Raw genomic sequence first — 11886 nt, forward strand, 5'->3', positions numbered from 1 at the left:
TAAAACTGAAGGTAGGAAACAACAAAAACTGTTTTTTTTTTCCTGCTCTGAAAAGCTTATTATCTTACAAGTCCAGTGATCAAAACCAGCTGCTCACATGTGTAAGTTCAAAGAAAACAAAAAGAAGTACCAATTTGAGGAATAAAAGAACCTCTGAAAAGAGTGAGTTGGGTCAGTTACTGTCCCCAATGTGATGGACAGTGGGCTAGACCCTTCTTCTACCTCTCTAGCAATTGAGTACAGGGAAGCCATAAGACTAATATTCATGATTGGGTATGGCAGCATACATCTTTAATCCCAGGACTCAGGAGACAGAGGCAGGCAGATCTCTGTGAATTTGAGGCCAGCCTCGGTCTACAGAGTGAGTTCCAGGGTAGCCAGGGCTATGTAGAGAAACCCTGTCTCAAAAAATAAAAACAAAATGAAGACTGACATTCAGATTCTTGGGATTTGATCTTCTTTTTCCAAATCCATCATAACCAAGACCCTGGGCTTGGCAGGCAGGGGAGAAATGTTCATATTCAGACTGGAGAAGAAGATAGTTTTCCTGGAGCCTACAAAAACCAGGACTTCTCTGCAGCAATGGCTTCCAACTTTCATGCCAAATCAGGCTTGAGAATGAAGAGGTGACACATTGCACAAGATGTCTGCTTTTCTTTAGAGGAAGCTTAAGTAAGGTAGCTGGCTCTATCCTAGACCACACCAAGCTCTGTCCTACATTGACTTCCTCTACTGAGTAATCCCGAGCTACAATCATGCCAGCTTACCTCAGAGGGCAGTCTCTGTTTTACCACCACCATCTGTCAAAAGGTCTGTGCATGCCTTGTTCAGTTTGTTCTTGAGATAGGAGTCTCCCTGTGTTATCCATGAAGCTAGCTTTGGTCTATGGGCACACACCACGGTCCTATATATCCAGCTTACTATGCCATGCTTTCCTCCTCCTCTTCTTCCTCCTCTTCCTCCTCTCCCTCCTCCTCCTCCTTCTTCTCCTCCTCTTCTTCCTTCTCCTCCTCCTCTTCTTGTTATTTGTTTTGATTTGTTTTATTTTGTTTGAGACAGAGTCTCACTATGCAGCCTTGGCTGGCCTAAAATTCATAACTGGCCTAGAACTCATCATGTAGACCAAGCAGGTCTGAAACTCCCAGAGATCTACCTGCCTCTGCCTCCAAACCTCCCGAGTGCTAGGATTAGAAGTGTGCACTGCCATGCCTGGCTTCTGTGCCTGATTCTTGATAGAACTCCTGCTTACACATGTGTCTACTTTCTTTTTTTTTAAATTTATTTATTTTATTTATATGAGTATACTGTAGCTGTCTTCAGACACACCAGAAGAGTGCATTGGATCCCATTACAGATGGTTGTGAGCCACCATGTGGTTGCTGGGAATTGAACTCAAGACCTCTGAAGAGCAGTCAGTGCACTTAACCACTGAGCCATCTCTTCAGGCCATGTATCTACTTTCTAACCTATCTGAGATCTAGTCTTCATGTTTCTTGGTGTTTGGACAAGATCATGTTTCCTGGGGTTTCCACATCACAGACCTATACAGTTCTCATTTAATCCTCAGGCTCCAAACCAACAAACTCATTACAGGATTCTAGAAGGCAATCAACCCTAGAAAATTATCTTGGAAAGTTACCTAAACATTTCTCCTCTAGTTCAAATGTTAACCATTTAGGGACCAAAAACATCAAGCAGCAAGAACAAAAGTAACAGAAAGATTAGAGGATTTAAATTGAAAGGATAGGACAAATTTTTTTAAAAATGAGACAGGAGAACCAGTTCAGACCACACATGGTCATGTCTGACTTCCAGTTAGTTCAGAGGTAGTCCGTCCTCTCAAGAACTACCTCTCCCAAAGAACACCATACCCTCTGAGGCTTGGTGCCTCCTCAAGTCTGTGTCCTTAGAAAAGGTTCAATGATGTTCTCCACCTCTTTTCAGGGTTCAAAAAAATCAAGAGACATTCCCTCAAAGTCTCGAGAGAAGCCTCTGCCTCTACACCCATCTCAGATTTGTGTCCCTCGAGCTTCCGGAAGGAAAGGAAAAAGTTACAGGATTAGAAAGGCAGGGAGTGAAAACCAGATTTCAGAGGAAGACATGGCACAAGGTCTCATATGAGCATATGACAACTGTGCATCACAAGTACCTCTAGTTATACCTCTGTCATTGATAACTCTGAAGGGCCAGAGCCTCCATGGTCCCTTAAAGTCTGGGCTACACTGGAGGGACAGATAAGGAATGAAAAGGAGAGCCAGAAAACACCCTTCACAAGGGAAATGGGGGTTGGTGGAGAAAATCAAAAGGCAGACACTCTTCTGGGATAAAAACCATCATCTCAGATGCACGTTCACATCTAACTACGGCTTCCTCCATGTTATTCTCCCTTCCCACATCTGACAGTACCCCTGACTGGATGGGATGGTCCCAGTTCTGTAGTGAAGATCTCCTACAGTAAAACTCTGGATAACAGACAGACAACCTTTTCCAACCACAGTGAGAGAGGCTGGAAAACCTACCTAGGCCGCTCTGCTTCATCTCTGTTGGTGGCCGTGAAGATGAAAACAGCCGGTAGCCACCGGGTCTTGAAGATGAAGTTTCAGACAGCACCTGGAGAAAAATGACACTAGATTAATCAATCACTTTGTCATCTCAAAGTATAGAACCCAGGCTCTGAATTCTTGCCCCTATGAAGCCAAGCAGTATCAAGATTAGATGAGCCAAAGGATTTTTATGGTGGAGGAGGATAAGACAGGAGGAGAGTGCACGGTGCAGAGCTAAACCGTCCAGGGTGTCCGTCTATGTTAGAAAGCATATCTATTGCCAGGACTGGCCCTCCAAGCCTTCCGACCCCCACCCCAAATCTGAGAGACCATGACCCAAGTATTCGTCCTCCTCAGCAGAGTAGGTTCTCCAACCTTTCCTGTTCCTTCCTAGGACCCAGAAAGACAACCGAAGTGACTCAGCCACAAATGAAGTACCATCTGCCCTCTCAGCTTCTCACCTAAGCCAAGAAGTCCTCCCCCAACCAATTTATTCCTGGACACAAGAAACTGGGTTGTTGTTTTGTTTGTTTATTTTTATTTATTTTTTTTTTGGTTGTTGTTGTTGTTTTTGAGGCAGGGTTTCTCTGTATAGCCCTGGCTGTCCTGGAACTCACTTTGTAGACCATGCTGGCCTCGAACTCAGAAATCCACCTGCCTCTGCCTCCAAACCTCCCGAGTGCTGGGATTAAAGGCATGCGCCACCATGCCCGGCTTGTTTTGTTTTATTGTTTGTTTGTTTGTTTTTAAACATCCATGAAGGCCAATCACACAACCCCCAAGCATACATACATCCCACCTAGACAATGAATCCGTTTCCCTAGACCCCAAAAAGCAAAGACAGAAGGCAGCAAAGGAAGGCAAGACAGGAAGAGAAAGACACCTGTGTACAGGAAGCCAGGTGAGTGGTGGACACAGCCCGGGGCTGTAGGCTGATGGCTGGGGAAAGCCTGGGGAGGTCTCCTGACCTCCTACGGCGCCGTCCCCTCAAGGGGATCAGGTCCAGGTTCCCCGTGCACTGCATGTTCATGACCTGCAATCAGACCGCGTGGAAAGCCGGTCAAAGCTTCTTTAGCCTCATGTTCCCAAAGCCCCAGTGCCCACAGGGCAGAGCCAGTTAGAGAGCTGGAGAGGATGGGCCACTAGCACAGATGCTACCAAGGTCATAGGCGTTATAGTCTAAAAGAATTCAAAAGATGTGAGATGACTAGAGAAGAAGAGTGAGATGCCACTGTCGAGGAAAAGACAGTCCAACGCTTACAGAGCAAGGAGAGAAAGGGTTAATAAATATGTGAAGGCTGAGTGAGCAAGGAGTGGGCTGAGGAACAGATCCTGGGGAGTCATCCTCAATGAGCCAGGATCTAACCACACCAGTAACTCAAAGGAAGGACTGTGATTACAGCAGAATCATAGACGGGTCTGGTGGCTCTGCCCTGTGATGCCAGCTCCTTGGAGGCAAAGACAAGAGAATGACCAACTCAAACCTGTGTGTGCTACAGAGTAAATTCAAAGCCAGCCTTGGTAACTTAGCAAGACCCTGTCTTAAAATTAAAAACACTAGCAAGAGCACTGGACGCTGCTCAGAGAACACTTGCCTGGCGTGTGTGAGACTCTGGTTTCAATCCCCAATACCACACAGAAAAGTGATCATACTCAAGGAAGCTTCCAGAAGGAAGACAATCCCAGCAAGCCTGAGAGAGGATGTAACAGAGTTTTCCTTTGTTTACGTCCATTGTGCTAACATAAGATGACAAAGGGACAGCCCTAAACAGACAATTGCATCTCATTCTGTCCATCTGATGTACTGCACATGAGTGATGACACGTACAGAGAACTGGATAGATACCACGTTATACCTGCACCTCAGAGAGAAACTAAGGCGCATCTCACCTAAAGAAACTACATGTCCTCTTCGCCGTCTTCTCTTCACCTTCTTCTCTCCTCCCCCTTCTTCTCTACCCTTCTACCTGTTTCGCCGCCCCCCCATTCCCGCATAATAAACCTCTCCCACGTGGAACACCTTGGCCTGGTCTGCTGCTTGGTTTATCCGCCCAAAATATAAAATTGGTGCCGAACCCGGGAATGATTGATTAATGATTGTTTATGCGGAAAAACCAGCAGCCACACCAACGCCTGGTGTGCCTGAGGGGCACTCAGTGGATGCAGCGGCAGGTACCGAACAAGACATCCACGCTCCTGTTACAGGATTACCAGCCGCTGCCCACAAAGAAATCACTGTCCATAGAAGAACCTGACTCAGAGGATTGCCATACAAACTCCGATGGTGAAGACCAGATATACCCTGAAAATTGATGACACCCCTAAACAGCAGGAAGTAGCTTAAGAGACACGATGCGCCTATTCCCTCTTCACCATTGGTTTTCCCTCTCTTTTTCTCCCCTTTTATAACAACAAGAAGGGAGGAATGTTAGCACCAGGATACTCCAAGCTCCGCCTAACCATGTGACCCTTGACCTGTGTTGCCAGGACAACAACCTTCTATACCACAATCCACTTGGATCAGTTCCCGCCGTCACATCATTTTCTGTATAAAATAGGAAGCCATATTCTCCTTGTTCTCTTCGCCCTCTTCTCTTCGCCTTCTTCTCTCCCCCTATCTCTCTCTTCTTCTCTACCCTTCTACCCACTTTGTTGCCCCCCCCCATTCCCACATAATAAACCTCTCCCACGCGGAACACCTTGAAAAAAAAAAAAAAAAAGAAACTACACGTACACAGTATCAATCCCCTCCTACAATAACCAGAAGTAAAGACTAACTCTAGATAAGAAATAGTTTATTTTCTTGGGTTTCTCCAAAATCTGAAATTTAAATCTCTGCATTAACATATGAAAGCTTATTTTAGATTCTTTTCCCTAAATCAGAAAACCAATTCCCATAAGACAGAGACCAGTAAAGAGGCAGGTGAGTGGATCTGTGAGTGCAGAGCAGTATCCAAACCAGGCAAAGTCTCCGAAACAGGGATAAGTCATGGCTCAAAAGGAATGTCATTGAGGACACTAAAGAGAGCATCACTGGCCCAGAGGAGGCGGTGCTACCAAGAAAGACAAACAAAGCCTAGGGGCAGTAAAGAGACGCAATAGTATCTGCAAAAGTTCCGTCCTCTGGATTAGAAAATCAGAAGTAGGATTTGGGGTAAAGTCTAAAAATAGCCAAACAGAACAGGCAGATATGCTTCCTCATTAGGTGAGACACATAGAACTCTAGACGATCAATCGTCCTTCTGACATGACACTACACAAGAGTCTAGTGGCATTAAAGTGCCAGGAACCTTCTCATACCTGGAACAAATAGAAGGAAAGGGCCTGGTCTCTAATATCAACTTCGCAGTTGCTCTAGTTCCTTAATGCCTCTATAAGGCACACTGCTCATATTGCACAGATGGAGAAACATGACGCTTGAGAAGCTACCTGGACAAGGTCACACAGTTTCTGGGTATCAGTGATGACAGCCCACAGTTCATACTGTCTGTACTTTATCTTAAAATCCCGTTCTCTTAGGTACCTCTCACTGGCAATTCTTTATCACAAGTAGTAACCAGCTTAAAGAAGTTCTATTGGGAGCGGGCTGTGGAAGAAATATTAGGTAAACATAAAAGCACTCCCAGGGGATTCTGTTTCGGGTCTCAGGAAGATTGAGAAGAAATATTATCCTGTGAGCACTTGTCCCCCATCATGGTCTTGTCCATGTCATTACCTCCATGGATCCAGCTTTTCGATTACGAATGAGGGGTGATCTCCTTGGGAGGCCAGTGCCCTCAACAGGTTGGGGTGAGGTCTGCAGTGCTCTGTCTGGTTCATCTGCTGCCTTCCCTGGGCACAGGTTCTCCATGCTGCCTGGATCTGTTTTCATCTCCTCATTCTGTTTAACAATAGACAAACAAAGAAGCATTGATGACTTCTGTCTTCCTAATATCAAATCCTCAACTTTTTTAAACCACTCTGGATTACTTTCCAGTTTCCCACCACCTGGTCCCTATAGTCCCAAATCCCAGCCTCCGACCCACCTCAGAAGAGGCTGGACGGAATCCACAGCCAGCTGGGACACTGCCTTCCTCAACTCCTTTCACTCCAGGGCTGAAATGTAGCTCCACATGGAACCGCTCCTCTGACAAGGGGTCCTATAAGGCATCACCATATGAAGGGTAATTGGAAGAATTTGGGTGTGGTGGCAGAAGATGAGGTGGGAGCAACAGAGGGGAATTCAAAAGGATACAACCTTACAAGGAAACCTGGGACTGAGGTTTCAGAGTGTTGCCCTCAGTCTGTGGCTGATCTTTTACAGTAGCTTGTGCCTCACCTCCAATTCTACGATCCTTCCCTTCCATCTCTCCTAGTAACAGTTAGATATGGTATACACAGCAGAACTTTAGAAATGTCTTTGCTAAGACTGACACAGAAGGCATGTGTGTATATTCATATGTATACATAAAAACACACGTGCACACACATACACACACGAGATGCCAGCAGGAACAAGACTCATAAAACACTGTCCCACATTCCACACTCTTCCAGATCTCACAGCTGATTTCTAGGTTATTACTCTTGTTCAGTATCATCCCTGACCATGGATTCTGTCCCAGCAGGCCCCTGCTGGATGCTCTGTGTCCCAGCAGTCCCCTTCTAGATGCTGTGTCCCAGCAGGCCCCTTCTAGATGTTCTGTGCCATGCTGCACCTACACACTGCATCTAGCCAGAGTCTATAAATTACTTTTTTGTTGCTTTGTTTGTTTGAAACAGGGTTTCTCTGTGTAGCCTTGGCTGTCTTAGAACTCACTCTGTAGACCAGGCTGGCCTCGGACTCAGAAATCCGCCTGCCTCTGCCTCCCAAGTGCTGGGATTAAAGGTATATGCCAACACTACTCAACACAAATTCTTTTTTCTTTTTCTGTAGCCCTGGCTGTCCTGGAACTCACTTTGTAGACCAGGCTGGCCTTGAACTCAGAAATCCACCTGCCTCTGCCTCCCAAGTGCTAGGATTAAAAGCGTGCAATACCACGCCTGGCTCTTTTTTTTTTTTTAAGATGATAAACAAACATTGATTACACTGCAAAGAGAGCAACAGATATGCAGTAGAAGAAAAACTACTGCCCACAGTTTATAAATATCTAAGAATACATAACTTTTTTTTTTTTTTTTNGNTTTTNGAGACAGGNTTTCTCTGTGTAGCCCTGGCTGTGCTGGAACTCACTCTGTAGACCAGGCTGGCCTCGAACTCAGAAATCCACCTGCCTCTGCCTCCCAAGTGCTGGGATTAAAGGCGTTCGCCACCACCGCCCAGCAAATACATAACTTTTTGTGGGCCAAATCTTTTTGTGGGGTATCTCAGCAGGTAAAGGTGTTTGCCACTAATCCTAATGATCTGAGCTTGATCCCAAGGAACCAGTCAGTGAAGAGCGCCAACGCCTGCAAATTGTTCTCTGATCTTTGTACATACACAGTAACGTGTGCATGCCTGCACACACCTGCACGCATGCACACATACACTCACACATGCACGTGCACACACACACATACACACACACCTGCATGCATGCACACACACACACACACACACACACACACACACACTAAATGTTTTTAGAAAGTTGCTTTTTAATGGAAGTAGAACGAAGGGCCCTTTCCTCACCCCACCCCACCTGCTCCTCACCCGTGTGTTGTCCTCATAAAGCATGATAACAATCTGGGTCATGTAGTTGAGCTCTGAGATGGCACTAAGATAAGCCAAGGCTCGCTGCCACTGTGCATCCTGGGTCTCCTACCAAACATAAACAAAAGTAAGCCAGTGCCAAGGACAAGTCAGAGGAGCGGCGGGGACGGAGGACAGTGGCAAAGGGTCACAGGAAAAAGGAGCACAGGACGGACAGCGATGATTGCTGGAGAAAAACAAACAAACAAACAAACAAACAAAACCAACCAACCAAGTGAACAAACAAACCGCTCCCAGGTCTAAGCAAGGAGGATGCTTACATCGAGAAGTCCCCCATAACGGAAGACACTGAGTAAGGAGTGAACGTGACTCTCACTGGTGAAATAGAGCCGAGTTCGAACATGGCGGCCTGGGGAGAGCACTCCACGTGAGTACCTGACATGAAAGTTAAACCAGACACACTCAGATAGCCCTTCCCCGCCTTCTCAAGACCCCTGCCTTCCACCCAAAGACCTCTCTTTTCTATCCCAGATCCTTTCTCCTTCTCGCCTCCCCCTTTCCTGTCTCAGCTTTGACCCCCACCTCTCCTCCCATCTTTCAATCCCCCCCCCCAGCCTCCTCCCAGCTTCCCTCCCTCCCGCCCTCCCTCACAGGGGATGCAGCTTGTTGACAGACTCGTCCTCGTGAGTTCTCTGCAGGTCAAGTAGGATTTTCCGCAGCAGTGGAAGGCAGAAGCCCACAGCAATCTCCACTTTCTCCTCTCTACTGATCCCATACTCCTACAGGTCACAGGACAGGAGTGAGAAGCTTGGTGACACCTGTTTCCCTCAGGTCTGGAGTGTCTCCTGTCTGTCACATCCCCTCCAGAAGTTTCCTCAGTCTTGATGTTCACCCAGAGCAAGGAGCCCTGGGAACTCTTGGGCACTCGGCTCCTTCTCCACACCTCCTTTCTAGTTTATTCTTTCCTTCCCTCTTGTTATTCCCATTGTACTAGATCCCTTATGAGACACACCTGGGGAATGACCACATCGGCCAGAGCTTTGGAAAGACGTAGCAACTCGGCTGTGCCTTGAAGTCCCAGACTCCCGTTGTGTTGTACATCATACTTGACACAGTCATAGATATCAGGGATCTTACTGATATCATAGCGCCCGCTCTTTTGTCGAAAGTCACGCTCTAGTTTGCTCCAACGCTGTAGCATTAGCTCTAGTGTCTCACTGTGGTAGAGCTGCAGGTCTGAGAAGGCACACAGTAAAAAAGAGCCGGATTTGACTTCCAACAAAAGATCCCCGACAACTCTGGAGTAGAACCAGAGGAATCGGGAATGCGTGAGAAATGTGTCCATGCCTGAGACTTTAGAGGGCAGTCAGTAGTAGTCATACCAACCTACAGAGCTGGGGTCTTGCATCCGTTCCCGAATCTGGTGGGTAAGGTTTTCAATCAGGGCAAATACCTGATCACAGACTTTCACAGGATTCTGGATTACAGACATGGAGTTGAGCAGAGACGTACTTCCAGTTGGAGCCAGCTGTGAGCAACAGTTAGGAAGAATAGGCTCAGCGGCAATTCCCCAGACTTTGGCTCACTACAAAGAAACTGGCTGCAATGCAGACCTGCCTGTTGGCTCACTTCAGAGTGCTCTTACGTTCCAGGGCACCCTGGCAGCTCCAGGCCTTCAGGTGAAGAGACTGCTCAGACAATCAATCATCTACAAGAGGCCCATCTTTAAGTTTCTGAGTCCAGAGAAATGAAAGCACACTTGTACTTCACTGGGAGAGTAAACTATGCCTGGGAAATGCTGGGAAATGAAAGTGGCTCCAGATTCCCTACAATCCCTGTGCCATGTTCTGATGAGAACCAGACAAGGCTATCTTGCTGTGACTTACAGCAAAGTTACTGCTGCTAACCTGGTTCCAGCTCAAGAGTTTTGGGATTTTTTTATTTGTTCATTTTGTTTTTGAGACAAGATCTCACTATGTAGCCTTGGCTGGCCTGGAACTTACTATGTTGAAGGCTGGCCTCAAATTCACAGAGATCTATCTATCCTGCCTCTGCCAACCAAGTACTGGGATGAAAAGCATCTGCAATTTCCAACTCAAGCTTTTGAGATAGTCACCATCAATGAGAAACAAGGAGAGCTGGAAAGAAGGTTCCAGTAGCTAGGAACACTTGATGCTTTTGCAGAGGACCAGAGTGTGGTTCCCAGCACCCATGTTGGGTGGCTCACAACTACTTATAACTCCAGTTCCAGGGGATCTAACACCCTCTTCTGGACTCCATAGGCAACTAGACTCAAGTGCACAAGCCCACAAACATATACACTTAATTATAGAAATAAAATATTAAAACAAGGGCTAGAGAGATGGTTCAGTGATTAAGAGCACTGTCTGCTCTTCCAGGGTTTTTGAGTTCAAATCCCAGCAACCACATGGTGGCTCACAACCATACATAATGAGATCTGACGCCCTCTTCTGTCTTGCAGGCATACATGCAGATATAGAGCACTCATATACATACATATATACATACATACATCCTTTAAAGATATTAAAAGAGAATAGAAATGGAGAAGGAGAAAGAAGATTGTATATGGATAATAAACTCTAGCCCAGGCCACACAAGGCTTCATTCTTACTAGCAACAGGAAGCATAGAAAGGGAGAGCTGCCCTGGATTTTCTATCTGAAAGTCAACACTATCTGGGCAAAAGGAGCAAGCCTGCCCCTTAGTAAGTCATTCAAGAACCTTTCAAAGGGACAGGGAGGTGGCTCCACTGTTAAGAATGTTCCTGCTTTTCTAGAGGGCCTGAGTTTGGTCTTCAGTACCTACATGACAGCTTACAACTCTCTGAAATCCAGTTTCAGGGAATCTGGCGCCCTCTTCTGACCATTATGGGCACTGTGTAAATGTGGTCCACATGCATACTTTTTTTTTTTTGGTTTTTTTTTTTTTCGAGACAGGGTTTCTCTGTATAGCCCTGCTGTTCTGGAACTCACTCTGTAGACCAGGCTGGCCTCAAATTCAGAAATCTGCCTGCCTCTGCCTCCCAAGTGCTGGGATTAAAGGTATGTGCAACCACTGCCCGGCAAATTTATACACTCTTAAAAAAAAAAAAAAAAAGGTAATCTGTCAAAACAAAGTGTGGGAAGTAAAAAACCACTACCTGATTAAGTATAGCCTAGATATCCAGGACAGAAGAGGACTGCATTGGGCAACGGCAGTGATGGCTGCTCTGGTTATCACTATAGGCAGCATCATCCTGAAAGGATTGCTTTAGAACCTACATTTCCTCCTCTGTAAAGATGGGAGAGGGGTAGGGCAGTTTCTAACAGTTCCCCAGGCAGAATAAAAGAGGCCATTAATTCTTTGTCTCTTTCTCTCTCTTTCCATCAAAGATGGCTGGCCATATGACTGCTTCACCAATATAAAATGACAACCATGTATAGTACTAATTCTGGGCATGAGAGTCACTGTAAGTTCAAGACCAACCTGGGCTATAGCAATACCCTGCCTCAAAAAGAAGAAAGAAGAAGAGAAGGAGAAGGAGGAGGAGGAGAAGGGTGAGTAGGAAGAGGAAGAGGAGGAAGAACAGAAAGAGGAGGAGGAGGAAGAACAGAAAGAGGAGGAGGAGGAGGAGGAGGAGGAAGAGGAGGAGAAGGGGAGGAGGAGGAGA

General features: G+C 46.3%; 1 protein-coding gene across 14 annotated transcripts in view; it reads right to left on the bottom strand.

Moving 5' to 3' along the window:
• The window catches only part of Ppip5k1 (diphosphoinositol pentakisphosphate kinase 1), a 45121-nt gene that overhangs the window by 17329 nt on the left and 15906 nt on the right, over window positions 1-11886 (bottom strand). For 9 of the 14 annotated variants that reach the window (XM_029536272.1, XM_029536271.1, XM_029536273.1 and 6 more), the window contains 9 exons: window positions 9601-9742; window positions 9227-9450; window positions 8866-8993; window positions 8535-8649; window positions 8215-8322; window positions 6569-6682; window positions 6259-6423; window positions 3427-3576; window positions 2520-2610 (listed from right to left, as the gene is read on the bottom strand). In XM_029536272.1, the coding sequence (XP_029392132.1) occupies window positions 2520-2610; window positions 3427-3576; window positions 6259-6423; window positions 6569-6682; window positions 8215-8322; window positions 8535-8649; window positions 8866-8993; window positions 9227-9450; window positions 9601-9742 (1237 nt within the window). The remainder of the gene's footprint in view (window positions 1-2519; window positions 2611-3426; window positions 3577-6258; window positions 6424-6568; window positions 6683-8214; window positions 8323-8534; window positions 8650-8865; window positions 8994-9226; window positions 9451-9600; window positions 9743-11886) is intronic. The other 5 variants (XM_029536280.1, XM_029536279.1, XM_029536276.1 and 2 more) reach the window with 1 other exon arrangement.

Source organism: Mus pahari, chromosome 3 (genome assembly GCF_900095145.1).
Source record: "Mus pahari chromosome 3, PAHARI_EIJ_v1.1, whole genome shotgun sequence".
NCBI lineage: Eukaryota > Metazoa > Chordata > Mammalia > Rodentia > Muridae > Mus > Mus pahari.